Below are 27,801 nucleotides of genomic sequence, written 5' to 3'. Positions count from 1 at the left end.
TTTTGTCCTTTTCAGATCGAGGGTGCGTGGAGAGCAGATGGCAAAGGACTTAGTATCTGGGACACATATTCTCACACACCACTGAGGATTGAAAACGATGACATTGGAGATGTGGCCTGTGACAGTTATCACAAGATTGCAGAGGACGTGGCTGCCCTACGGAACCTAGGTGTCTCCCATTACCGATTTTCCATCTCCTGGACTCGCATCCTCCCTGATGGAACCACCAAGTACATCAACGAACCAGGCCTGAACTTCTACGTGCGGTTCATTGATGCGCTGCTGGCTGCCAACATCAAGCCCCAGGTGAGGGGGACCTGGCCGGCGAGGGCCACACTCTCAGGTGGCCGCTAGCACGTGGAAAGCGCTGCTGGCGGAACTGCTGATCTGAATCTTTCACAGGTGACCCTGTACCACTGGGACCTACCTCAGGCGCTGCAGGACATTGGAGGCTGGGAGAACGAGACCATTGTGCAGCGGTTTAAGGAGTACGCAGATGTGCTCTTCCGCAGGCTGGGGGACAAAGTGAAGTTCTGGATCACACTGAACGAGCCCTTTGTCATTGCTTACCAGGGCTACAGCACCGGGGTAGCAGCTCCAGGTGAGGGTCCCGGGCTTGACTTGTTACAAGCTCGTGGGAACATGGCATTCTTAGCACCTTGAAGAGGTGAAATCCAGGGGGCACAGGAGGAGGCAGCCAGCCAAGTCCCATGGCAGTGCCTCAGAAACCCTACCTTTTGCTCAAGGCTGCAGGGGTTTCCCTTGTGACACATACATTAAACACAGATTTCACATCTCATTACCTCAGGTTAACTTCCTTCCTCTGCTCTGTGACTCTGATTTGCCTTAGGCGGGAAGCTCTGCAAGTGTGGGATGTGTGCGGATCCATGCAGGAAAGGGCAGCGTGTCGGGGTCCACATCCCGCTTTCCTGAAGTTCCCGTCACTGAGTCATATGACCTGAGCCCACTTAGTAACAGCGAAACCTGACTCACCTTATTCAGTGCCAGCACTCCTAAGTTCTGCTGCAGGTGCTTCACTAGGGAGTATGTCCTGACCTCTGCTGGGGTGACACACAGTACACATGCGATTTGTCACTTTTCTCAAACACAAAAAATATTTATTTCCCAGCAGAGTTTTGAGTAGGGGCTACAGACCTATCTTTACCCCTTGAAAGCCATCTGACTTCTCTTTCCTGTGTAAGCCTATGAGGTAAATCTGTGTCCATTTGTGTGATGATTCCTTGGGTCCATGTATAAAAGCTGAGAAGAGGCGTAGAGAGATAGGCCTCAAACCATCAGCAGCTGCCTCTCGCTGGACCTTGGCAGCACCCGTATGAGCAGCCGTTCTGTGCTGCTCCGAGTCTCCACCTCAGCTGCTGTTTCAGCTAGTGATAGTCCCCAACCCGAGGCATGTACATTGTAGGCATTTTGCCTGAGACATAGGGGCCATTCTTTTGGAGTAGGGGGACAGAAGCCAACATTACCCAAGTGCCTTCTCTCTGCCAGACACTATTTAATTTCCTTCTTTTTAAAGATGTTGACTGGGTATGATGGTGCAGACCTGAAATCCCAGCACTCTAGAGGCTGAGGCAGGAGGATCATTGTGAGTTTGAGGCCAGCATGAACTACACAGTGAGAGCCTGTTCTCAAAAAACAAAACAAAAAATGTCTTACTAACACATTTGCAGAACATGGTTACATTCAACATGAAGAGTTGCTACACGTACAAAACATGTTTTATTTCCCTTCTCCCTCCTTTAATTTTCCACTACCTGCCATCCATTTAAGGAAAAGAAAAAAAAAAAAGCTAAAAGGCTACACTGTTTGACCAAAATGAGATAGCCAACTAGTAGGAGGCAGTAGTCAAGGGTTTGAATTCTAGTTTCCAGATGTTGAGATCTTTCACCCAGAGGGGACATCTGTATGCAGAAAGCTAATGCTCTTAACTGCATTCATTCTGTTGGCACCTACATTTGCAGGAATCTCCAATAGGCCTGGCACTGCTCCGTACATTGCTGGGCACAACCTGCTAAAGGCTCACGCTGAGGCCTGGCATCTGTACAACGATGTGTACCGCGCCAGTCAAGGTGGCACCATTTCCATATCCATCAACAGTGACTGGGCTGAGCCCCGGAACCCCTCCAACCAGAAGGATGTGGAGGCAGCTAGGAGATATGTTGAGGTACATTTTTTTTCTCTGACTTTTTATTCCTGTCATGGTCTAATGAAAACAGAATTAGACTGAGAGTCAAGATTTGGGATGTAGGCTCTGCTTTGCTATTACTTGATTGTGTGAGCATAAAACCACGTAACTTTTTCTTTTTGTTCCTCATTTCTTTTATGAACTGGAGATGAGATGTCTTACCTCATAGGTTTACTGTAATTAAAGTGATGAATTTTTTTTTCTTTTTTTGCCTTTTTACTTTTTATTAGTACTGGGGATCGAACTCACGACTGCCTGCTTGCAAGGCAGGCGCCTATGCCGCTGAGCTAAATCCCCAGCCCCAAAAAGTGATCAATTTTTAAGGGTTGGGTTTTAAGTACTGGAAAATTACTTGTACAGACAGATCTTACTAGATGTAACATAACTGGCAATAACTACAAAAAGAAATCCCATCTCTTCAGTCTCTCCAGCTCATGAGCTGGGCTGCACACTTCACTTCTAGATGTTGCCATTTCAACTTGTTTGCTCCAGCCTAAGAATTTCTTTGAGTAATTTAGATTCTGTGAACTTAGTACCACATCTAATTTGTTAATTACATGAGTTTGAAATAGGACATCTTTTGATTATAGAATTTCATCCCTAGGACTACATGTACTACTAGTACTAAGCAGGTGTTTATATAGCTCAGCTGTGTTTCAGTCTGGAATCCTGACAAGATAGCAGGAGGGGAATGGCCTCATTCACAGTATGGCTTTCCTCCGGATCCTGCTAGTGCCTCTCGGGGGTTAGAAGGCACACTCTTTCATGTTTTGGCATCAAGAAGTCTGCAGACTGTGGCACTTGGACTCTTTTGGAGGGACACCAAGCCCTGGTTTGCCAAATGTCACAAGAGAGCTTGACAGAGGTGGTCTAATTAAAAAGTGCATCCCTCATTTCAGATTCACAGAATTGGTGAATCAGAGCACTAATTCTCCCCCTTTAGTCAAACTCCCAAAATTCAGGAAACTGTAGGCTTATATCATTAGATTAAGCCATGTATTGGGGAGCTATGATCCTGTAGCCCAAGACTGTGACAGGCATATCTGTTTCCATCAATTTCCACAAAAAGATCTGGTTTATTACGTTAGAGAGTATTTAACTTGCAAATGGGAAGGGGACCAAAAGGTAGAGGAAGGTAAAATAAAAAGAATTATGAGTTATGCACATGTACCAGCTCCCTACTATGAATGTAATCGTAATGTACTGCAGACATGCACAATTTCTTAAAGTAAATTCTACCAGGAGCACACACATGCTCCGCAAGCCTCCTCTCACTGAGCAGAAGGCTGTCCTCACCTCACTCTTCAGGCATCAGGCAGCAGATGAGGGAAGCATATGGAGACCAAAACAGTCGCTCAGGCTCTCCAGAATTATATATTTGGCTGTGTGTGTCCCCCTAACAGTAGGGATGGCTAGGCCACACAAAAGGAAAAACTATACCTGTGCTATACCTCGGTGTAGAATACATGCTACATTGCCAATCCCCAGCACCAAAATCCCACCAAATAAAAGCTAAATAGTTTGTTTCTACTTTACGGCTTTAAAACTGATGCTTATAAAGCAACCTGGAAAAAAAATAAAGCAACCTGGGAAGCCAGGAAAACCGTGCAGCTCAGCCTTCCCCACATGTTCTGGTGGTTACTCAAGTACTTTGAGGAGGAATGATCAGGACCTAAGTTCAGCTGCTCTGAGGTGAGAGGGAATAGAGCCTACAGCTTGCTGGAAGCCCCTTCCTCTTCTGTTCTGCCCTCCCAAAGGCAGCTAGAAAGTGGAGTGCTAAGGCCCGTGGTCATTCAGTTCCTCACAGCAAGCATTCATTACTGAGAAATGGCCCTGCCCGAAGAGCCATAGTGCAGTGAAGCAGACCACACACAGACAGACCTGAGGGAGGGCGCTGAGGCTGCAACATGCACACAGTGACGGGCCGAGCAAGGATGAGGTTGGGGAGGGGATGTGCCTGCCGCGCAGGACTGAGCGCAGTGCTTAGTGCACCCACCTGTGTGAGGCGAAGGCTGACTGTCCTCCGCTCCCTGCAGTTCATGGGAGGCTGGTTTGCACACCCCATTTTCAAGAATGGCGATTACTCTGATGTGATGAAGACACGGATCCGTGACAGGAGCTTGGCTGAGGGCCTCAACAAGTCTCGGTAAGGTCTTATGTCCACAGTGGTGGACACATGGGTTGTGGAGAGAGGCAGGTTTCAGACAAACAGCCAGGCCTCTAAACATCTTGGTTTGCCGGGAAGATTCCACGTGATGGTACATGACAGCCGCTTAGCCCAGCACCTGGCACCACAGTGCTGCTGTGATCGCTGCACTTCAGAATAGCAAGGGATCTGTCCCAAGGGAAACCTCCTCTTAGCATCCCTACTACAGCGGTAACTTGGTACTGAATTGCTTCTCAGAGGTGCTACAAGGGTACCAAAAATCGTGTCAAATTGTTTTGGCTGGAAAGGGTAGAGTTATGCAGCAATTGACATCACAAGTTCTAGCTGATAAGTACCAAACAAGAACTGGGACAAGATTTTGTGACAAAATGCATAGGGTACAAAGTCTGACAAATTTTGAAGCAGCTAAGTACCAAGGTGTGACGGTACAAATTCCTCAGCTTATCTTGTCCTCTTTCATCCCTTCATTAGTGGTGACTACCAGACATGTACATTTTGTCATTTGGCCAGCAGGTGGCGATGTTTTGCACCAAATATCCCTACTTCCGGCTCACTCCGTTTCCAGTCAGGAAGGAATAGCAACATCAAGGGCAGCTAATCATTTATTTTTCTAAAATCTCTCACTGGTATTTTTATTTCCACTTAGATATGAGTAACCTGAGACACAAAGATTAGGGGCACGGTCAGCTGACAAAGTGACGGAGGTGAGATTTGAAACGCTGCCTCCAGGGCCCATGTGCTGCTAAAGAATCATCCTGCTTGCATTAGAGATGTGTGATGTTCACTGGCCTTAAGAAGCATACAAGTTCTAAGGCAGCTCATGTGACGATAAGCAGAGGAGGACAGAAGAAACTAAGCAGGCGTTCCTAGCATTTTTGAGTTTCTGTTAAGCTCCACGTCCCATAAAGCCCAGGTGTGAAGATTTAAAAATTCAGTTCCCACCTCACAACAGTCTTGGCCTATTTAGAGCAAATCTTGTTCAGCAGGCTATGCCTAAAGATCTGATGTGCCAAGTCTGTGAGAACTCTGGTCCATTTACACAACTTTGCTTAAGCACCTACTATGTGTCCTCTCATGTATCAAGAGGATCCCAAGTCTGATACTCCCACTGCTGAAAGACTCACTGGAAAGTCCGTCCTGGAATCCTGTTCCCCAATTTCCTCAGTATGAAGAAAACTCAGATAAGTTTGGGAGGGGGAGGTCTCGAAACTTCATAGACAAGGCAGACCACCAGTTGAGCCGGGCTTTGACAGTGACCAGCACTTGGGAAAGCAGAGATTGTTCCATCTAAGGGCCAGGAAAGAGCCTGGGTTCATGAGGAAGTATGAGGGGTGTGTGCAGCTAACAGCAGGCTGAACCTGTAAGGCGCCAGGCACAAGGTGTAGGGCAAAGGGCCTTTGTAGTGGCTGCCCACTGACCACAAAATGATTAAAATACAAACTCCAGATCAAGCTGCCCTCTTAAGTAGGCAATCATAACATAACACTGATGGAAACACAAACCCTTCGATACCAGGCCCATTCCTTCCTTCCAATGTGTCCTGACCCATCTTCCGTCAAAGATCATAATATACAGACCTTATTTAAAGCTTAAAGGCCTCTGGAAGCTAGAGGAAAACGTCCTGTCAAAGTGCAACTATAAACACATAACTTTAAATAATACAACTGCTCCTATAACTACAAGGCGATAAATGACCTAGGAAAAAGACATTCCTTAATCACACTGGCTGTCTCACCTTTGGTCCACATCCTCACACCCTCATAAAAACTCCAATCTCTAGGCTGGTCATGATGGTGCAAGCCTGTAATCTCAGCACTCAGGAGGCTGAGGCAGGAGGATCACTGTGAGTTCAAGGCTAGCCTGGGCTATAAAGTGAGTTCAAGGCCAGTTTCAATTGCATAGTGAAGCCAGTGCCTTAGAGACAAAAAGGGCCACCTGGTCAACCAACCACAACAGAAACAAACTTATGAAGGACAAATTATATAACAGAGAAGTCATCTCAAGGTATGTACCTCAGACATGCTCTTGATTTTGAAATCTATCATAAATGGTAAATACCAGAATCTCTGTGTTAACGTTTGAAGAAAACTCTGTGCAAGAGGATGGGGCATAGTTACCAACCAAGAGGAGGTCTTTTGGGACAGAGGGAAAAGAGGCTGTGCTGGGCAGGAAGACTTGGGCTCCCCACATCCTGGAGAGGCACTCTCCCCAGTAGCAGTCAAGTCATGGCTGTGGCCTAGAGTTCAATGTACTTCCTGCCTCTGACCCACAGCATCCTTGCTTCAAAGGCTGATGCTTCCAGTGTCCTCACCCTTATTGGCTCCCTCCACTCAGGCTCCCAGAGTTTACAGAGAGTGAGAAGAGAAGGATCAATGGCACCTACGACTATTTTGGGATTAATCACTACACAACTGTCCTGGCCTACAACCTCGATTATCCCTCTTCTGTCTCTTCCTTTGATGCGGACAGGTAAGTCTGCCTACAGGATGCTGGAGCAGTTCTGACAACAGAAAGCCCAGGCCCAGATCTTAACTTGGAGGCCTGCGCAGCCTCAGAAAGGGCCTACTAACTGCGCACACAGTTTGCAGGGTGCTCACAGTTCCTGAGAGCCCAGTTGCTGTCTCCTTTCCCAGGTCCTTCCCACAGAGTGGACTGCTCGGTTCTTTGAAAAACTTTTATATGGCAGTTTACAAAATGGCCTACACTCAGTTCAGCTGAGAGAAGGCACTCTCATCCTTTGAAAGACTGGAAAAGGGAGCATCAGAGCTAACCTCAGGGTACACAGGGAGCCTGTGAGGGCAAGGCAGTGCTTAACAAGGCCAATCCTTTGCACAGGTAGAAAACTCAAGAGTGTAAGTGGCTTACCCAAAGTCACGTCAACACTGAGGGGCAGCCAGATTGTGCAAAGAGGTTTTCAGGTCACTGATCCTTCTACATTTAGTATGACCCTTAAGCTTAGATGAAACCTAAGTGTTTTACTGTTATAAATCTGCTTTAAATTTTTTGTAAATAACCTTGTGAGATCTATAGAACAAGACCTAATCTTCAGTTTTTAATTCACAGGGGAGTTGCAGTCATTACAGATCGCTCTTGGCCAGCCTCTGGCTCCTCCTGGCTGAAGATAACACCTTTTGGTTTCAGGAGAATCCTGAATTGGTTGAAGGAGGAGTACAACAACCCTCCAATTTATGTAACAGAGAATGGAGTGTCCAAGCGTGGAGAGGTAGATCTCAATGACACTGAGAGGATTTATTATCTCCGGAGTTACATCAATGAGGCTCTGAAAGGTGAGAGGCCACCCCTTTCTCCACGGGGCCCCTCACCAATGGAGTGTCTACAGGAGGGGAGGCCTGCCCCATAGGAGCTTTCCTAGATCCATGTCAGCAAACAAATCCAGCTGCTACCAGACCTTAGTCCCTGGCCTGAGTTATCTGCTGCCCCTGACCATCCCTGGTGTCGTAACAGCAGGGCCTTCTGGAGGAAGGTCTAAGGGGGCTGGGCAGTGGTCTCCAGGATCTGCTCTGCAGGCAGAAACTGGACACCCTGAGCTCTATCCAAATAACTTGGATGGGACTGACAGAGCAAAGAAAGTGATATTGAGTCAGCCACTCCAGCCAAGGAAATGCTTAGTGTTCTGCTACTGATTTTCCATAGGCAGGAGTTGTTGCTCTACGGCTCTGACCCTGACCCTGACCCTGCTGGGGGAGGGGTAAGGTGGGGCAGTGGCACAGAGGTTAGCTGAGGGGTTCCACGTTCACAACTCCCACCAAGGCTTAGCCTGCCAACAGCCATGAAAAGGGAGGGCTGCCCACATTCACTATGCAAGTCGGGAGCACGGGAGAAGTGTGGGCAATTGGGTTGCAGGAGGCCTGGTGGCAAGGTGTCCCGAGACAAGTTCACACTCTGGCCTGTGGGTAGCTGTGCAGGATGATAATGTGGACCTCCGTGGATACACGCTTTGGACTCTGATGGACAACTTCGAGTGGGCCACAGGCTTCTCAGAGAGGTTTGGCTTGTACTATGTGAACCACACAGACCCTTCTCTGCCAAGAATCCCTAGAGCATCAGCTAAGTTCTATGCTTCCATAATCCGGTGCAATGGCTTCCCTGACCCGGCAGAGGGGCCTCACCCTTGTCTCCAGCAGCCAGAAGGTAAGGGGCTGTGGTGGGGACCAAAACCAAAGGCTGAAAGGACACATGGAGAGTTTTTTCAGTCTCTGTCTAGTTTATTACCTTCCTTCACCCCCTTCATTCATTCAACCAAGATTTTCTGTGAGTGCTGCAGACATTCTTGAGATGAAAGGACAGGTTAGGCAGGGTGATGTACACACTGGGAGGCTAGGACAAGAGCATCCCAAGTGTAAGCCCGTCCTGGGCAATGTAGTGAACCTATAAGGCTCTTGTTTGAAAACAAAAATTGAAAATAGGCTGGAGATGTAACTCGCTGTGAAGGCCCTGGGTCCAGTTCCCAGTACCACTTGAAAAAAAAAGAAACGTCTCTGGGATAGTGGGACCCTAAAGCAGGACTGAGGTCTAGATGATTCTTCCAGCCCTACTGCCACTTGCTGTGCCACCCCAGGCAAATAACTCAACATGTGCCTCTGTGCCTCTAGGCAGTCATGAGGTCTAAGTGGACTATCTCAGGGAGCCTCTAGCCTGCTGTAATCTCTCTGCCATCTTTCATAGAGCTAGGCAGTCATGAGGACCAAATAAGAGAAATGTGAAAACAGTCCTCTGCAGTGTGGTGCTATGAATTATGCAACTACTAGACATCCAATTTAGTTTATATTCTAATAGCCAATAGAAATTGAAAATATAAAGGTACTTAACTTTATTCAGCAGCTCGTAACATTCAGTGAAAGGGGTCAGGCACCACAGCAGCAATAATGGCTCTGGCTATGCAGATTTGGGGTAATGTGGTTTCTTAACTGTAGGGATCCAGCTGGGGCCTTTCTAGGGTTATGGAGATCTGCCAACTATCCAGATCAGCACTGGAACACAAACCACCCTTTGCTGTCCTCTCCTAGATGCTGGTTCCACCATCAGCCCTGAGAGAGAGGACGTGCCATTCCTGGGGTTGATGCTCGGCACCACAGAAGCACAAACAGCTCTGTACACACTCTTTTCTCTCATGCTTCTTGGAGTCTGTGGCTTGGCATTTCTAACATACAAATACTGCAAGCTCTCCAAGCAAGGAAAAACACAACCAAGTCAACAGGAACTGAGTCCTGTTTCTTCATTCTGACATGTCTCCAGCTCTTCAAATTCTGTAATGCAAACTTACTTATGGTTTGGTATTCTGCCCACACTGGACTGCTTCACTGAGGCTTCTCACTGTTAAAGAGATGATTTCAATCCAGAATTTGAGATCTCGATTAAAATGGAAATAATCTGCATCTTGTTATACTACTAGTTCATTTGGAGATTAGGGGAAACTGCAGGTGACTTATGGTTATGTATAGTTACTGAACATGTCTGTTTTAAGTTTCAAAGTTTTTAAAGATGGAAGTATGAATTATAAATGTTAAGAAATCAACTCCACTATGTTGCTGGACTGCAATGCTATCTCCTGCCTGTCTTCACACTCTGCTATCCTCATACTTTTGTGTTACTCAGAAAATAAAGTACTATGCATGGTGTCCTATTTCCTTGACAAAGTAGGTTCAACAAGTTATGAAATCATACAAATTATTTGGGCTCCTACTGAACTTTCTGAACTAGACCAAGGTTTTTTGCTTATTTTCCCTGAAGCAGACACTGAAACAGGTGAAGACAGGTCTCTGAATGACCCTCCTCATTTCTAACCACTGCCCATTTGATGTTGACTTTGGTTCTCTTGCCTATCAGATAGCTAAGCCCCTGAGCAAGGGACCTTTGTTCATTTAGCCTATTTCCTTTCTTCATCAATTTGTCACAGCTCTGAACTGCACATAGGTTTGTTTCTGTTTTTGGTACTGGGAATTGAACTCACAACCTCACTCTTGCCAGGCAGGCACTGTGCTGCTGGGCTGTATTCCCAGCCTGCATGTATAGGCTTTTTTTTTTTTTTTTTTTTTTTTTTTTTTTTTTTTTTGCCTTTTTTCGTTTTTATCAGTACCAGGGATCGAACTCATGACTGTCTGCTTACAAGGCAGGCGCTCATGCCGCTGAGCTAAATCCCCAGCCCTTGGTTTTTTTTTTTTTTTGTCTGCATGTAGGTTCTTGACTAACTCGTGTGTCAGGCTATCTCTGCAAATAGTATTCCTTCTGCCTAGGAGGTATTGTCTTCTGAAAATGCCTTCAAGTCTTTACTCAAATAATGGACTTCTTCCTCTGAATGGCTCCTCACCCAGGCAGACATTCCTTTCCCTACTTTGCTTATAAATGTCCCTCAGTAAAGCCTGATTGCATTACACTGAAATTATGTATTTCTCTGGTGCCATTTTTTGTTGTTGCTTTTTTTTTTTTTTTTAATAGTACAAGGAATGATCTGAGAGCCTCTACACTGGGGTCCTGAAATCTCAAGTGTGAATGAGATTTAAGATACTTAGGTAGCTTACAAAACAAAATTACAAAATGTTGTTTTGAAAATAAAAGTAGAAAAAAGCGCAGATACTCAAAATGTGTAACAGATATTGGGAAATGGGAAGAAAATGTTCACATGAGAAGGAGAACAAGGAAGGGGAAAGGAAGAAAAGGACAAAAAAAGAGTAAAAAAAATGGAAACAAAGCTTTTATAAATAGGAAAAAAGGGGTGGAAGGGAAGGGATGAGAATAGGGAAAAAAGTAGATATATCATGCACAGATACAACAAACTCCCTATGATGAATGTGATCATTATGTGTAGCTAAAATGTACCAATAAAATAAGGGGAAAAAAAGTCCAGATCCTGAGAAATTCTCTGTAAAATTCTACTGGAACTTTAGAGAAGATCTAATTTCTAAGTAAATCAAAGTAGAGGCCTAGGATATAGCTCAGCAGTACAGTGTATGTCTGGCAAGCACAAGGTTGTGAGTTTGATCCTCGGTACCAAAAACTAATAAAGAAAAGGGCAGGGGATGTAGGTCAGTGGTAGAGTACTTGTAGCATGTGCAAGGCCATAAGTCTAGTCCTTAGTACCATACACAAACACTGACTTTTGGCTGGATTTAAAAGTGACATGCTCAAAACTATTTCCTGTAAGCATTTCTTACCTGAATTGTCTGTAAGAAATTCCTACCAAAATGTTCTACTGCCATGAGTCCCAACCTGGCAGTTAAAGTGGTGTGTTTAGTAACAGAAAAAGCTTGTCAGATGGGGTGATTCTGAAAGTGGTATCAGACACTTCTTGGCAGGAAGATTAAGTATCATTACCTGTCCATTATACCTGAATTAATCTCAAAATTGAACATAACATGGGTGTGGGGGCACCAGTGAGATAGAAGTTTCACATATTAAGTTGTAAGAACTAGGGTAAATCTATGAGGGACAATAGAATTTTAAAATATATTATAAAACTAGCCAGGCCTGGGGGCACATACGTATTATCCCAGCGTTTGGGAGGCTGAGGCAGGACTGTCAAGAGCTTAGGGCCAGCCTGGACAACAAAGCAAGACCTTGTCTCAAAAAAAGGGGGGTGGGGAGGAGAAAGGCTGATTTTAAAGGTTGTTTGGTAGTACAGAATAGACCACTGAAGACTAGACCTAGCTCCAATATGGGAACAGACTGAGACAAAGGTTGCATGCCGAACCAGGGCAGGATAGATGATCGTCTAACTGGTGGGGGTCCACAGGTTAGCTCTTGATAATATCAGCCATGGGTCTGAGGGAGGCAGACCCCTTCACTGGCAAACAGATTTAAACATACAGATAAGGTAAACCAAAAAAAGTGAACTATGAGAATATGAAGATGCAGAAAATTCAGCTGAGTAGCAGGATAGAAAATCAATAGCATTTCCATACATACCAATAATAAACTGAGAAAGAAATTAGGAAAACAATTCCATTCACAATAGCTTAAAAAAAAAAGAAATATCTAGGAATTAATTAACCAAAGTAGTAAAAAAAAAAAACTTTTATAATAAAATTATGGTATTCTGAAAAAAAAAAAAAGAGACTGAAGACAACAGAAAATGGAAAGGTATCACCTATTCTTGGATAGGCAAAAGCAATACTGTTAAAATAGCCATATTACTTAGCAAAAATGCCAATGAAAATACAAAAACATTTCTCACAGACCTAGAGAATACAATTTTATATGGAACCTGAAGAGACCCTGAACAGCCCATCTTGAGCAATAAGAGCAAAGCATGAAGCACTGAAATCTCAGATTTGAAGTTATATTACAAAGCTATAATGATAAAAGCAGCAAGGTATGGTGGTCTGTAGTGCCCAGCACTCAGGAGGCTGAGGGAGGAGGATCACTGTGAGTTTGAGGCCAGTTTGGGCTACAAAGTGAGCCCCTGTCTCAAGACAGACAAAAACAGCATGGTACTGGCACAAAAAAAGACATGGTAATCAATGGTATAGAATTAAAAATGCAAAAATAACCCAGGCACCTTTAGCCCTCTGATTTTCAACAAAGGGGCCATAAATTGCACTGGAGAAAGAAGTCTCTTTAATAAATGGTGGTGGGAAAACTGGTTATCCACATGCAGAAGAATGCACCTAGATCTGTATCACCTTTTACGAAAATAAAATCAAAATAAATCAAAGAGGCACAAGCCTATAATCCCATCACTCAGCAGGCTGAGGTAGGAGGATGGCTGCAAGTTCAAGGCTAGCCTGAACTGCATAGTGAGATCCTGTCTCAAAAAAGACAAAAGAAAAAAAGGAAGTGGTATATACACAAAATGGTACACTTCTCACTCAATAAAGGGTAAAGCTGAGCCATTTGTAGGAAAATGGACATACTTGAGTCTACATTGCTAAATGAAATAAATCAAACACAGGTTAAGTATCATGGTTTCTCTTGTATGAGAAGCACAAAAGTATAAATAAAAGAGCAAAATAAAAAGATAGGAAACAGACTCTGGAGATGGAACAGGGTCTTGGGTTTGGGGGAGATAGGAAAAAGCAGAGAAGTAGTAAAAAGGATCAAGATTTACTATGTAAATATATAATTCCTCATGATTAACATTTATTATGTATTGTAAACATATACCAATCATTAAATTTTTTTATTGGTACCGGGGATTGAACTCACGACTGCACACTTGCAAGGCAGGTGCTTATGCCGCTGGGCTAAATCCCCAGCCCCAATTAAAATTTTTTTACAAGGAAGGAAAGAAAGGTAGCAAGACTTGAGCTGGGGATGGTACTACACACCTCTGGGAGGCTGAGGTGAGAGGATTACAATTTCAAACCTAACCTAGACGATTTAATAATATCCCGTCTCAAAAAAATAAAAAAGCATTGAGGATATAGCTCAGTGAGAAAACCCTCAATGCCACCAAAAAAGAAGTAAAAAAATAAAAACTGATAAATCTGTGGCAAAAGATTACCATCCACATATTAATCAATAGAAAATATTTACAATATAAGCTAGAAAGAGACTTTCTTATAAATCAAGAAAAATATGAAAACACTGCAGTTTCAAAGTAAGTCAAAATGACAATATTAAAAGATGGTTAGCTTCATTCTAGATGAGCACAAAGCATATAAACTGCATGTAAATTTTCATCTATCCTTTTGACAAGCATGATAATACAGTGTTGGCAAGAGAAAACATTTTCATAAACTGTTGGTGGAGGGTTGAATTTACACAGCCTTTCAAGTAGCCAATTTGATATCTTTCATAATCTAAGCCACAAAAACCCTTTAACTTAGTGAATTATAAAAACATATTCAACAAGTACATTCTCAAGGATGTTCACTGTAGCAATGACTGAAATTGAAAAACAAAACCAAACAAGACATTTCTAATAACCACTGAATGCCACCAGAGCATGGATAATAAGCTGGGGTACTTACATCAAGTAAAATGCCATTCAGCCCATTATTAAGAGTGAGGCAGCTATGTGATGACAGGGAAAGAGCTTTAGGACTATAAGTAAAAAAGCAACATGCAGGGTAGTATATATAATATGATCCCATTTATTTAAAAATAAAGATTACATATTTGTTTATATATGCATAAAAATTTTCTGAAAAATCACATAAGAAACTGTTAATGGAGTTTACATCTGGGGAATAGTAGTATGGGAGGCAAATGCCAGAGGGAGACTTCATATTATATTCTTATATACTGTTTTGGATATCTTACCATATTTTTAAAGAGATAAAATGGAGGAATTCTCCTATTAAAGATAATATATTTTATGCACATTTCTCTAAGATTTATATTTGATTTTCTTTTAAACAAACTGATTTGAGGTACTCAATGTTTTTATAAATGTGTAACAAGATCACATTCATTTGGCAGGTTTACTTAAAAAATTACACACTGCTGCAGTTTTAAAAGATGATAAAACTTTAAATAGGATTCTTATTGGAAGTTTTTCAAATCCACTTTTTGAATTATGTAAATAATAGGATCACTGTCAGACTGGGAAAATATAAGGGTGCAAATAGGCAAACTAGAATCACATATAACCACTCTTACCACTATTACTGTTTTGCTGTTTTCTTTCTTTACGCATATATTAATATGTAGTTCTATCTATATATAAAATGTATTTACAAAGCTGGTATCATAGTGTACCTACAGCTCTGTGGCCTGCTTCTTTTCCCCAACACATAATAGATGCCCAATAAACCATATGTTAAACTGAGTTACTGAATTAGTACTGTACCATTTCTCAACAAAAATTGCTTCTACAGAAAGCATTAGTTTTCCAACTTGTGAGTAAAATAAATACACTTTACGATGTTTCAACTAATCTTTATCTGTATCATCATTCTTTAGGAAAAATTATCAGAGCACAGTGTACAAAATATTCAAAGATCTACTGGTTTTCACTCCTACCAACAGCATGGCCTCTTTTCACTGTATCCTTGCCAACACTATTACCATTTTTAAAACTCACCGTTTTATCACTAGTGAAAACATAAAGCTTGCTGACTTTCTTCCTCCCATTACGAAATAAAGTCAAAACCGTCACATATATTGACTCAAAAGCAGTATTGTTCAATCTAAAAACAAAGCAAATACCACAAACCCTTTTTCAAACATCAATAGTTTAGTGGTCTCCACTACCAAAATTATGTGACTTGGTATGTTAATTCTAAGAATCTCTTAATAATCAGATCAGTAAAGGTATTATCATACTTCTTGTCCTACACCACCAGGTACTTTAGGTCCCAGAAGTGTGGTTACTTAAGTATAAAACATCAGAATAAAGGTGAGACAGAACACCAGGTTATAGACTAGGTGTTCTTAATCTGTTTTGTATCAGATGAGAACAAAGACCATGAAGTTATTCAAAGTAATGCCTCACTGACCTAGAAAAAACAGTAAATGCCATCAATGAGTGCCAGAAAATATCTTTCCTTCAGTGATATTTAAGATAAAGTAGTCAGCTATTTTACTAAGATAGTTTAGGAATACAGGGGTTCAAAGAAGCATGACCTCAACAGAGCCCTGTATAATAAAAAGATGCTTAAAGCAAAAATAAGATCATTTTGATTTTTGGAAAAATTTTTTATTCAGTATTTAAGTAAGATTAAAACCTACAAGATTTTGCTTGCAGCTAATGAGCAAAGAGAGAAAAGTTTAACATAAGTTATCATCTGATTGGCTAGTTAAAATGCTCTAGGAGTCAAATTACTCAGTGACATACCAGTTACTTTGTGTGGGCCTAAAGAGTCTTGAAGAAAAAGGTGTTCTACACGAAACATGTCATCTGAGAGTGCAGACTAAAGGGTATTTAAAGTACTAAAGAAGCAGCTGATAGAGGGAGGCCATGGCAGACCTTTTAATTCTTTTAGGCATCTAGCAATTGTTACTATATGCAAGGACCTAGCAGCCAGTTATTTTATGTCTTGGCTTTTTTGAGTTAAAACACTTTAACCATACCCACTAAGCAGGAATAGACACTTTATAGATCAGTTGGAAAACATAAAGCAGACCCACTTCTCCAGTAGAATAATAGAAACAATGATTACTATACATATTATACTTATTGCACTACATCTGCTGAGTAGAATTTCCATTCCAAGTGTTGTTTTCATCTTCGCCATCATCTTGAGTCTTTAATCTATATATCTTTCCCTCCTTTTTAAAGTCTTCCCCTCGTTTTTCCAGCACTCTTTTTCTGACTGGCTCCCTGTTATACAAAGAGGGAGAAAAGGGAAGATGATATAAAATGAAAATAACTGTAATTCAAAGATAAATTCCTTCAAACTTTCATTAGAAGAGTACAAGCAGCTTATTTTATCTCTTCTTTTTTTTTTTTTTTACTTTTAACTCCAAGGTAAGGGAGACAATTTTATCTACCAATGCAGTATCCTAGATTGTATTAGCCTTTTGGTAATTTATCAGTTTGCTAAGCCAAACCAACCAAACCATATTTGCTATTTCCAAGTCTGGTATTTCTTGATGATTTACTAAAATTTAGAAGAGTGGGGCCGGAGGTTTAGCTCAGTGGCATAAGTGCCCGCCTGGCAAGTGCAACGTCATGAGTTCAATCCCCGGTACCGCAAAAAAAAAAAAAAAAAAAAAAAAAGAAGAGTGTAACCATATGTTAAGTAATCTTTCCTCTTTTATTTATGCAAGCTGATAATTACATAACACCCTGGAGGCTATTCAAAGCTCTGGGCATGGTCTAAATGACAAAAATGGTTAATCAGTGATTTTTAATCCTCTCAAAATCTTTTAGGATGATTTACAACTAAAAACAAATAGGACTTCTGCATGTGAAAACAGGAAGGAAATCAGAGTGAAATTTATGCTAAAAAATTTTTGTGGGGGCTGGGGATTTAGCTCAGCAGTATAAGTGCCTGCCTTGTAAGCACACAGTCGTGAGTTCGATCCCCAGTACCCAAAAAAAAAAAAAAAAAAAATTTGTAACAATGGGAGAGACAACAGAACAAAACTTTACCCTCTTAGATGTATCTTCAACACATTTTTTTTCTCAATCTGACGTAAGAGTTCTCAAGTTCAGTACTAAAAAGGTCTACTTTAAATGCTATTCTAAGACAAGACAGAAGAATTCCTCCATGTCCTCCACTTAAGTATTGCCAGAAGAATGTAACTGGTTTTTGTTCTTAGTAGTCAAGAAATAAGTCAAGATAAAGACAACCAGTCTAGTCATAGTATCTATATAAATTACCTACAGACTCAATGGAATGCAAGAGTAGGCATCTCCCTACTGATAGGAGACAGAGGCAAGGATTTTCAGTACATAGCACAGGACTGATACAAGATGTTATTAAAGGCATGAAAGTGTTTAATGAGAACAAATACTGTATACAGTGGTACCTCATGATAAGTCTTGTGAACAAAACAATGTGAACAATTCTTTTCATAATTCCAGTCACCAAAAAATTGGATTAAAACCAAAACAAATTTAATGGTTACGTTCAGTGTTGACCTTATTTGGAAATCCAATTTGGTTCTTGTCCAATTTGGTCTCTGACAAGAATCATGGAAAAGATTAAGTTTATGAACAAAGGTACCAGTATGTAATGTAGTAACTATAAAAAGGGAGTGTAATCTTACTTTTTAGAAAAGTACTTCCTGTTTACTTGTTGTATGCTCAGTTAAGATTGTACATGAGTGAAAACTGTTAGTGTTACCTGTATTACCATTCAAACTTTGCTATCTACAATAAAAGTAAGGCCTCTTGATTTAGAGTAATTAAAAATAATCCTTAGAGGCATCTGTTTTAATATCTAATTTCCTCAATTTGATCCTTCTCTAAATAATCCAGAAGACTACTTTACAGCCACCAGATCAAAGAGCCACATGGGTCAAAATTATCTAAACACAATGACTCCTCTAGATAAATTATGTAAGTTAGTTAATGGAACGGAACAAACTACCTTACTAGGTAAAACACGATTAGCAAGAAAGGAATTACATATGGGGGGTAGGGAGTAATCTACCTTGATAGTTATAAAGGGAAGTTAATTAATGGAATGATTTTTAGAAGTTGCTTTCTATAGAACAGGTTTTAGAATACTTTCTACCACACGGGGATGAAGGGATGACACACATACACCAGTAACAAAGTAAAGTATCCATAACACAATTCTTTGTGTTGAAAAAGATATTGGCCATTACCTGAGTATTTTATAAATTGAGAAAACAGATATATACCTTTTTTCTGATTTGCCAGATGATGCAGGGTTTGAAGCTTCTGGGGGTAGTGTTCTCACCAAAGTTTGTGTAGAAGGAGGATTACTAAATAAGAAGTTGCTAATCAGTCTCCAGATGGCAAGAAATGGGTAAAGTACTGTCCCCAACAATGTCCAAATGTCTCCACTGGAGGACTGTACGATGGATGTAGCTGGTCTTCCTGCCTAGGAATTTAAATATAACAAACCTAGGTAAAGATTGTATCACCGTAATTACATCACCGAAGGTTCTTAGTTGCATCTTTTATTTGGAAAATGATATCCTATGGATTTTAATTTGTTGCAAGAATGACCACTTTTCCTCTATCCCCAAATTTATGTAAACTTCTGGGAACTCTGATCTTAAAGAGTAAATACACATTAAAAACAGTTCCCAATGGTGAATCTTCCTGCTGAGAAACAATGTTTCAAAACTCAGTGAATAAAAATGAAACATTAATATAGGGTTGCTTTAGGTGGGTGTTGGAGAGTGGAACTCCAGACTATGGGAAAATAAACTAACCAGGACATAGAAAACCAGGATCTCATTCCAGCTCTGTCACCTGGAACCTTGGTGACAAATTTTCTGAGCCTTTCTTCATCAGAGATTAAAATATTGTTGTAAGGATCCAACAGGATAATATATTTGAAATTGTTATTTTTATATTAAAATATTTTTTAAAGATACGGTAAAGAGCAGTCATATATAAACAAAAGACATTAAATCTATATATTAGACAGATATTTTACATTTGTTTTGTTTTGTTTTTACTTTGAGACAGAGTTTCACTATGTAGCCCAGGCTGCCCTTGAACTCACAGCAATCCTTGTGCCTCAGATCCCAAGTGCTGGACTTACAAACAAGCTTGCTAGCATATACCACCACACCTGGCCTAGTACATATTTTTCTTTTTTAAAAAAATTCTGTGACAGGATCTCCAGCCTCTTTTCATTTTTTATTTTTAAGAAGTCTTGCAGGGTCTCAATAAGTTGCCCAGGCTGGGCTGGAATTTGTGATCCTGCCTCAACCTCCAACAGTATACAATCATGCCTGGTTTCTGTATTGTTTTATTTTCTTCAGATGACTTTTTTTTTCAAATCCATTTTATTCAAACATACAGAGAAAGAAAAAAGAAACAAAAAATGACCAAAAAATTTTAAAGTACATCAACTGGGCTAACAATGGTATATACATTGTGCATTGTCATCCCCAAATCGTTCTCCTGATCACTGTTTATAGACAAAAATAAGTGAAGAAAAAACTGAAAACTAAACTAGTGCCTTGTAAGGACATGAGCAATAAAAATACAAAAAGCACAGAGTAAGTGCATAAAATTTATGTTTTTTTTGTATAATTTGGATTTTAATCACCCCAGGACAACTTTGCTTTTCCCTTCTGCTAATAAAAAAAAACAAACAGAAAAGTGTAAGGGGAGGGGGGTGGGGGAAGCATATACATACTGGTAACAGCACCACTGAAGCACTTGGGGCAAGTTCCAAATCTAGTAATTTCTTTTTATAGTCTTCTTTGGTAAATTCCCTCCTGGGAAACATGGTTGCTAATGAAAAATTACCGTAAGCGTTGCCAACAGTCTGTAACATAACGGTAAAAACCTTACAAATGTTAAAACTATGATACTGTATCATTCACAAGCATTAAAAATGATTGCTATAATTAAAACTGTCTTAATTCATAAAGTTTATATAAATGTAAACTGAAAAGTTACTTATTTAAAAAGCTTTTACAGTTGATAAGATAACCACAAAATAGCAAGAACAGTTTCAAAAACTTGATAAATAATCTGACTAAAAATGACAATTATGGACTGGTGTACAGCTCAGTGGAGCAGGAGTCATAGCATGTACAAGGCTGTGGGTCTGTTCCCAGCACTGCAAAAAAGGACAATTATGTATCTCCATTAAGTATGGCTGCAGTTATTCATTAGTTATTATTATTACTTGGCGAATGTATGTTAACATCTCATAAATATGTATTACAGATTATAGGTACTTCCTATTAAAAGTCCAGAACACACCAGTATTTCCCTTATACACAAGTACACCTCATTTTATTGCAGTTTACTGTAATGTGCTTTGCACAGACTTCTGTTCGCTTTTATTTAAGTAAGCTGAAGGTCTGTGGCAACTCTGAGTTGAGTACATTTGATAACACCATTTGCTAGCGACATGCGCTTGTGTCTGTTATTTTGTTATTTTTTTCCAACATTTACTTTTTTTAGATATGACTGCAGACTTTACAGACTACAGTATAACATACAACTTTTATATCCAGTGGGAAACCGAAAAATTTATATTACTCGCTTTATTGCAATGGTGTAGAACCAAACCTGTAGTATCTCTGAGGTATACAAGGGTATAATTTCAATAAGTTAAATGCCTCCTGTCTCAATGTCCATAATCTACCTATTCCACAAACATACTCTCAGATCCAGGCACTTACACCACAATTACCTTTACAATATTAAATCACTATACCTGTAAAAATCTTAAAACCACCACTTATTTTTCCCTAGAGGATTTCAAAGAGCCTAGTTTTTAACTCCCTACTCCCAATTTTAATTTTAATCTTCTAGTCATATATAGGAACATATGCAGATCATATACATAAACTGTTCTCAACTTTTAACATAAGGACTTACAAGAATATAAAAAAGTCATTGTACTGAAGTAGTTGTAGTTTTTTTTCTCAAGTACCCTCTCTTCATTTATCTGCAGTAGAAACAATATAACACAGGGTACGGGACACGGGGCAGTTTCAAGACAAAGAATAAATATGCCTATTTCGGGCTGGTATAAAACTTATGGAGAAAGGGTTTTTATATTAAGTTTTTATACTGTCCAACCCAGTTCAAGAATGCAGGAAGATAAGATTTTTCAATATCCTCTTGCAGCCTGTGAGAGACAAGACTTAAATGGGGGAAAAGGGGTGGTAGAAAGATGAGAACTTAACACCCAACTCCCTAATTTTAACCTTCTAGTCATATATAAGAACATACGAGAAAAATATCCGCATATATATAAATCTGGATCCAAAAAGACATGTCCAGAATTCATTCTGAATAAGGAACCAGACAATAAAAAAAAGGAAACTACTTATTTTCAAAGACATACAATGTAATATTGGAATACCCTATCTAGATTTCCAATAGGATCACATTTCAAAGGTAAATTCACAATTTACTTCTATGTGTCAATTTCTGCTTTAACATTTTCCCTTCTACATTTTAATAACTTATATATCCATTTTTATCACAACTCAAGACTTAAATTCACCTGTGCTGCAAACTGCCTTGCTTCTTCTAGAGGAGCATCAGAAGGAAACTGATTTGTAAAGGAAGAACCATCAGGCAGACGGAACTGAATTCTTGCAACAGTGCTATAAAAAAAATTAAAGTTAGTACCTTTACATATTCTCAAACTATATCATTAACAAATGGAAATGGAGGTGTACAAGAAATAAAAAGAAATGTGCAATGGCAATAGATTTCACGTCAGTTTTTCATTTATTATTTTATTAACACTATATTGAGGCAAAATTCACGTAACTCACCCATTTAGTATGTACAATTCAGCGATTTTCAATACAGCTGTGTAACCATTACCATTATTTCTAGAACACTTTACCATACCATCTCAAATAACCCATTACTAATTATTCTTCATTCCTCTCCTGCACTTGATCAATTATGTGCCTCTTGTGAATCATAGAGGCACATAATAGATTTGCCTCTTGTGAATCATACAACACATGATCTATATGCAGCATTGTATTGTCAAGGTTCTCATCTATGCACACATTAGTTCTTTATTTCCCTTTATTGGTAAACATTTTACAGTTTTAGGAGGTATACATTTTGTTTACCTATTATTCATTTTTAATGGCTACTTAGGTTACTGCCACATTTTGAATATGAGAATTATGAATAATGCTAAGAATATTCATATGTACAGGTTTTTGTGTATATATGCTTTCAATTCTTTTGGATATGTATTTAAGAGTGACTGCTAGGTCATATGGTAACTACATTTAACGTTTTAAGGAACTGCCAGATTGTTTTTCAAAATAGCTACACCTTTTGCCATTTTATAATCCCAATGTTAATGTAGGTTAAGTTTCAAATTCTCTCGATCTCCTCCTCATCAACATTTGTCAGTATCTCTTTAAATTTAGGCATTGTTTTCTCACTAGTTTTCTTTTCTTTCTTTCTTTTTTTTTTATTGGTACCAGGGATCTAACAACCACACACTTGCAAGGCAGGCGCTTATGCCGCTGAGCTAAATCCCCAGCCCCTGTTAGTTTGTTTTTGAAACAGGGTCTCACCATGTAGTCCAGGCTGGCCTTGAACTATGTACATTAGGCTAGCCTCAAAGTCACAGCAATCTTGCCTCCCAAGTGCTGGGATTAAGGCATGCACTACAATGCCCAGCAAGTTCAGGCATTCTTACAGATGCAAAGTGGTATCTTACTATGGAGTATATGTGCTTTTCTTTCTGCTTTTTGCTGTGGCTAGGGGTCATGGTTTATGTCTCTGTCTCCCAGGCTTCATGAGTTTGCATTGTTCATTTGTGATGGTTCACTGTCTAGTGCTTGAATTGATGGTGTCAATGCTCCACCCACATAGGGGTGGAGCCAGGATGTGATGTAATGGCAGAAAGAAGGTGTGTCTTGCTCTTTGCTGGTTCCCGCTTGCTGTTTGCAGACGCCATGAAAGGCAGCTCAGCCACGCCCGCCTGCCTGGGAGCCAACTGAGTGCGGACTGAAACCTCCAAAAACTGTAAGAAATAAACCTTTCCTTTCCCAATTTGGGCATCAGGTATTTTGTCTCAGCGACGAGTAAAAAGTAACTAAAACACTAGGCAAGTGATCATCACTTATAATTTTGTGTCCCCCAATGAAATTGACCATCTTTTCACATGCATATGGGCCATTTCTTCTTTGGAAAAATGCCCATTTAAATCCTTTCACTATATCTGAATTGAGCTGTCTTCATACTGTTAGGCTCTAAGTTTTCACATTCTGGATACAAGTCCCTTATTAAATATACATTTTGAAAATATTTTATCCAATTTTATGTATTGTCTTTTCAGTTTAGGAAACGAAAAGGTTTCAAATTTTTATGAAGTCTAATCTGTGTCCTTTGATGCTTACACCTTTAGCATAATGTCTAAGAATGCACTGCCTCTTCCAAGATCAGTTTCTTTTTTCCATCTAAAACCTTACAGTTCACATAGCTTTACATTTAGGTAGATAATCCTTTTTCTTTTTTTGGTACCATGAATCGACCCCTGTGCTTGCCAGGAAGGTGCTGTGCCTACTGAGCTATATTCCTGGTGGAATTTTTTATTTACTTATTTTTTGGCAATCCATTTTCAGCTAGCATTTTACATGGTGTGAGTTAAGGACCCAAATTCATTCTATTGTATGTAGATAACTAGCTGTCTAAGCATAACTGGTTGAAAACATTACTTTCCCATTTAATAGTTTTTGTATCACCAAAGCAATTTCTAGAAACTCAGCTTTACTAACAGTGACTGATATGTCCACCCTTATATCAGCATGACAATATCTCTGTCACTATAACTTTGTAGTAAGATAATTATTTATGGCATTAAACTCAGAGCCTACTAGGTAAGCACTCTACCACTGAGTTACAGCCTCAGCACCACGATCCTATACTTTTTTTAAAAGTTTATTATCTATGTATCTATCTATCTACATATCTACCTACCAATGTTGAGACAGGCGCTTGCTTTGTTGTCCAGGCTATGTGTCAATGAACTCACCATATGGTCTAGGTATAGCCTAGGCAGGAAGCCTCCTGAGTGCTCGAATTACAGATATGTCACCATGCCCAGCATTAATTTCTTTTTCCTTTTTGTTTTTTTGAGACAAGGTCTTGCTAAGTTGCACAAGTTGGCCTAGAAATCTCAATCCTCTAGCCCTGGCCTCATCAGAAACAGGGATTAATTATATGAGTGCAACATCATGTTTGACAGAGAAAACTATCTTTTCTTAGGCACTGGGGAATGAACTCAGGGCCTTTCTATTGAGCTACACCTCCCACCCTTTTTAAATTTTCAATTTTTGAGACAGGGTCTTGCTAAGTCACAAAGTTGCCCCGGAGTGCCTTGAACTCAGGCTGAGTCTTGACTCAGCCTCCCACAGGACTAACATTATAGGCATGCACCACCACACCTAGCTTAAGATACTGCTTTTTTAAAAGTCCTTGGAAACTGAGGTAAGAGGATCACTAAGAGTTTGAGGCCACCTGGGGCCAACATAGTGAATTCAAGACCAGCCTAAACTATATCTCAAATCAATCAATCCCACCTCAAATCAATCAATCAATGAATCCAGCGAGAAATACCTTCTTTCTCGGACATATGATTCCCTCTTGCCTTCCATTTCTGCCTGTTTGGCCAGCAAGGCAGCAGCTTTGGCAGCCTCTACTTCTTCCTTTGTCTTTGCAAAACGAGCAGCTCTCTCTGCACGATCCTTTTAATTAAAACATTGTTAGATGTAATTATCTTTCACTACCAGAATGACCTATTCACACATTTCCAACACAAGAAACAAATATATCCTTTCAATCTATGTGAACTTTGGTCATCCTGAATCTGACATTAATTTTATCAACTGTGTCAGAAACCACAGTTATTATTAGACAAGGACATGAATTTGCTCACCACTGTATCTTACAACCTGGAACAAGGTCTAGCACAGTAAATGCTCAATAAATATTTGCTAACTGATCAAATGAGCAACTGGTATTAAGGTAGGTTTATCTTTATATATATATTCCAACTGCTGAATTCTAAAAACAATTGCTACAAACCATCCAAAGGGGAGTGGGTATGATGTGCCTAAATCCTTTGATGTCTCCCAAAAACATTTTTTTATTTGAAATTGTTACATAATAACATAATCAATTATTAGCTTATTTTCTAGGCAATCTTTGAAAGTTGTCTTTACTGACAAATTCGTAACAAGAGAAAAGTAATTTATGAAAATCTAATTTTAACTATTTTAATCCAATATATAATTTCTAATAAACAGAAACACAGGACTAATATTCTTTAAAACACTAATGCCCACTATTTTTGTGTGTACTGCTGGCTATAACCCAAAGCCCTTATGCATGGAAAAATAATATCACAAAAACTGTGGAATTTAAAAAAAAAGGCTCACCAGTGCAATCTGCTGTTTTATACGTTCTCGTGCTGCCCTATCTTCTGCCTTCTCTCTGTTTCTTTCTTCCAGCATTCTTTTTGTCAATTCTTCTTCTTGTTTTCTTTTATAGTCCAACATTTCTTTTCCAGTTTTTCTCCTTTCAATTTCCTTCTTGATCTCTCTCTGAATCAAAGAAAAAGTAAATTTTATGAGCCAAAAACAAAAGTTGGTAATTTGCGCCCCAGGTATTATTTTGATTGCACAGAAAGTGGACTGTAGGATACAGCTGTAACAGAAGAACTTCATAAAAATAAAGATTAAGAGTTTTATTAAGAGTTTATTAGACAAATGGCTACCAACCTTTGAAATTTTTGCCAGTTGTTTTCAGACTATAACAGTCAGTGTAATCTGAAGGCAAGCAGAATTACAGGTCTTTTGGTTTTTAGGACAAATATGCATCCTTCCAGGGATGACCAAGGCAGTGTCCTAGCTTTAGCGACTTGAAAGGAAATGATAACTTACACATATTAGAGCTACAAAGAGATGATGCAGTGAAGTGCACATGGTGAGAAAAAGGGTGCATTAGGATACAGCGACATGACCAAAAAAGTTCAGCAGAGTATCTACATGTCTTTTTTTTTTTTTTTTTTGAAAGAGGGTCATGCTGTGTAGTTCAAGCTGGTGCTGAACTGGCTAGCCCTAAACTCACAGTGATCTTCCTGCCTCAGCCGCCTGAACGATAAAATTACAGGTATGTTCCACCATACTTGGCTTGAGAATATCTACCTATTTCTTTGTCACAAAATGGAATTAGTAAATTTGATCTTCTGCTTCCAGTCTAATAATTTTAGTTCAAGTCCTTTTTATACTTAATGTAAAGGACTTACTGCTAAGGGAAAAAAATAGTATTCCTAGCAATTTATAAACAAAACAAAATCATAAAGTATAAACTATGATCTGAGTGTAGACAACAAGTAATTCCCTTCACTACAACACTGCTCTTACATAGGAAATCATCTGGAGTCTGTCAAATAGAACGAAACAATCAAAACTTCTCTCACTTGAGAAAGGTAAAAGAACACTATGTGCATGGACTTTACCTGTTCTTCTTCTTTCCTTTTCTCTTCTCTCCTTTCTTCAAGTTTTTTTGTTAGTCTGTGTTTAAAAGAAAAAATACTGAGGCATATCACTTAAAAATAAAACACATTTAAGAGATAAGTACTTAACTATAACAACTGAAAAGGCTAAGGGTTTAGAGCTCAGCAGCACAAGCACCTGCTTGCTAAGTGCCAGGTTGTGAGTTCAATCTCTGGTACAAACGTAACATATTAAAATAAAAAATTGAGGAAAAAAATGAAAAACTATAAAGAAAGGCCAGGATTACAGGCACAGTCCATGACACCTATCTGATTTTGTACAGCATAACAAAATTTTCTTAACCAGATGTGCTGATGTGCAATAGTATGTCTACTGAAGAAAAAGAGAAGGATGCAGAAAGTAGGGAGAAAGGACCAAAACACTTCTCTAAAGAATATGAGCTAAGGAATTTAGAAGGAATAAAACTGGGAAGGGAAAAAGGTTTTAACTATCAATGAAATAACTGAGCAAAAACCACATCAAAAACACTGAAGCAATGTTTCTGAAAAACAAGATATTCACACCATTTCAAAGAATTTTATTAGAAAGGAGTACATTAATAACAGGCATCCAATAAATATCATCGATCAAATGATTAAACTTAATATCACTAATAATGTATACATCTGATGTTAGTTGTCCCTTGGTATGAATAATGAGGACAAACAATTGCCTAGGTAATGTTTTTAATGAAAATTTAACCAAAACCTAATAATGGCAGAACATGGATCAGATCATGGGACAGTCTAGAAACACCTACACCCTTCAAAAAATGTCCAATCATGAAAAATGCCAACAAAAACAAAGGAATTGTTTGGGTTAAAGCAAGCCTAAATTAAATGCAATGAACAATCCATGATTAAATCTA

At 39.5% G+C, this 27,801-nt stretch overlaps 2 protein-coding genes across 2 annotated transcripts in view; one reads left to right on the top strand and one right to left on the bottom strand.

Moving 5' to 3' along the window:
• Positions 1–11,026, top strand: part of Lct (lactase) — a 47,112-nt gene extending 36,086 nt beyond the window's left edge. The window contains exons 10-17 of the mRNA XM_003478721.3: positions 16–306; positions 403–601; positions 1,980–2,182; positions 4,240–4,349; positions 6,705–6,839; positions 7,434–7,657; positions 8,289–8,522; positions 9,398–11,026. Of these exons, the coding sequence (XP_003478769.2) occupies positions 16–306; positions 403–601; positions 1,980–2,182; positions 4,240–4,349; positions 6,705–6,839; positions 7,434–7,657; positions 8,289–8,522; positions 9,398–9,615 (1,614 nt within the window). The 3' untranslated portion in view covers positions 9,616–11,026. The remainder of the gene's footprint in view (positions 1–15; positions 307–402; positions 602–1,979; positions 2,183–4,239; positions 4,350–6,704; positions 6,840–7,433; positions 7,658–8,288; positions 8,523–9,397) is intronic.
• Positions 11,027–14,399: 3,373 nt separating this feature from the next.
• Positions 14,400–27,801, bottom strand: part of Ubxn4 (UBX domain protein 4) — a 54,185-nt gene continuing 40,783 nt past the window's right edge. Inside the window, exons 7-13 of the mRNA XM_063259011.1 lie at positions 26,897–26,951; positions 25,815–25,979; positions 24,994–25,121; positions 21,899–22,001; positions 20,066–20,197; positions 18,588–18,790; positions 14,400–16,593 (exon numbers count right to left, since the gene is read on the bottom strand). Coding sequence (XP_063115081.1) covers positions 16,455–16,593; positions 18,588–18,790; positions 20,066–20,197; positions 21,899–22,001; positions 24,994–25,121; positions 25,815–25,979; positions 26,897–26,951 — 925 coding nt within the window. The 3' untranslated portion in view covers positions 14,400–16,454. The remainder of the gene's footprint in view (positions 16,594–18,587; positions 18,791–20,065; positions 20,198–21,898; positions 22,002–24,993; positions 25,122–25,814; positions 25,980–26,896; positions 26,952–27,801) is intronic.

Source organism: Cavia porcellus, unplaced genomic scaffold, assembly GCF_034190915.1.
Source record: "Cavia porcellus strain 051 isolate PalLab524CR breed Dunkin Hartley unplaced genomic scaffold, mCavPor4.1 scaffold_12, whole genome shotgun sequence".
Lineage (NCBI taxonomy): Eukaryota > Metazoa > Chordata > Mammalia > Rodentia > Caviidae > Cavia > Cavia porcellus.
Note: the sequence above shows the minus strand (reverse complement) of the source record. Positions and strands in the feature narration are given on the sequence as shown.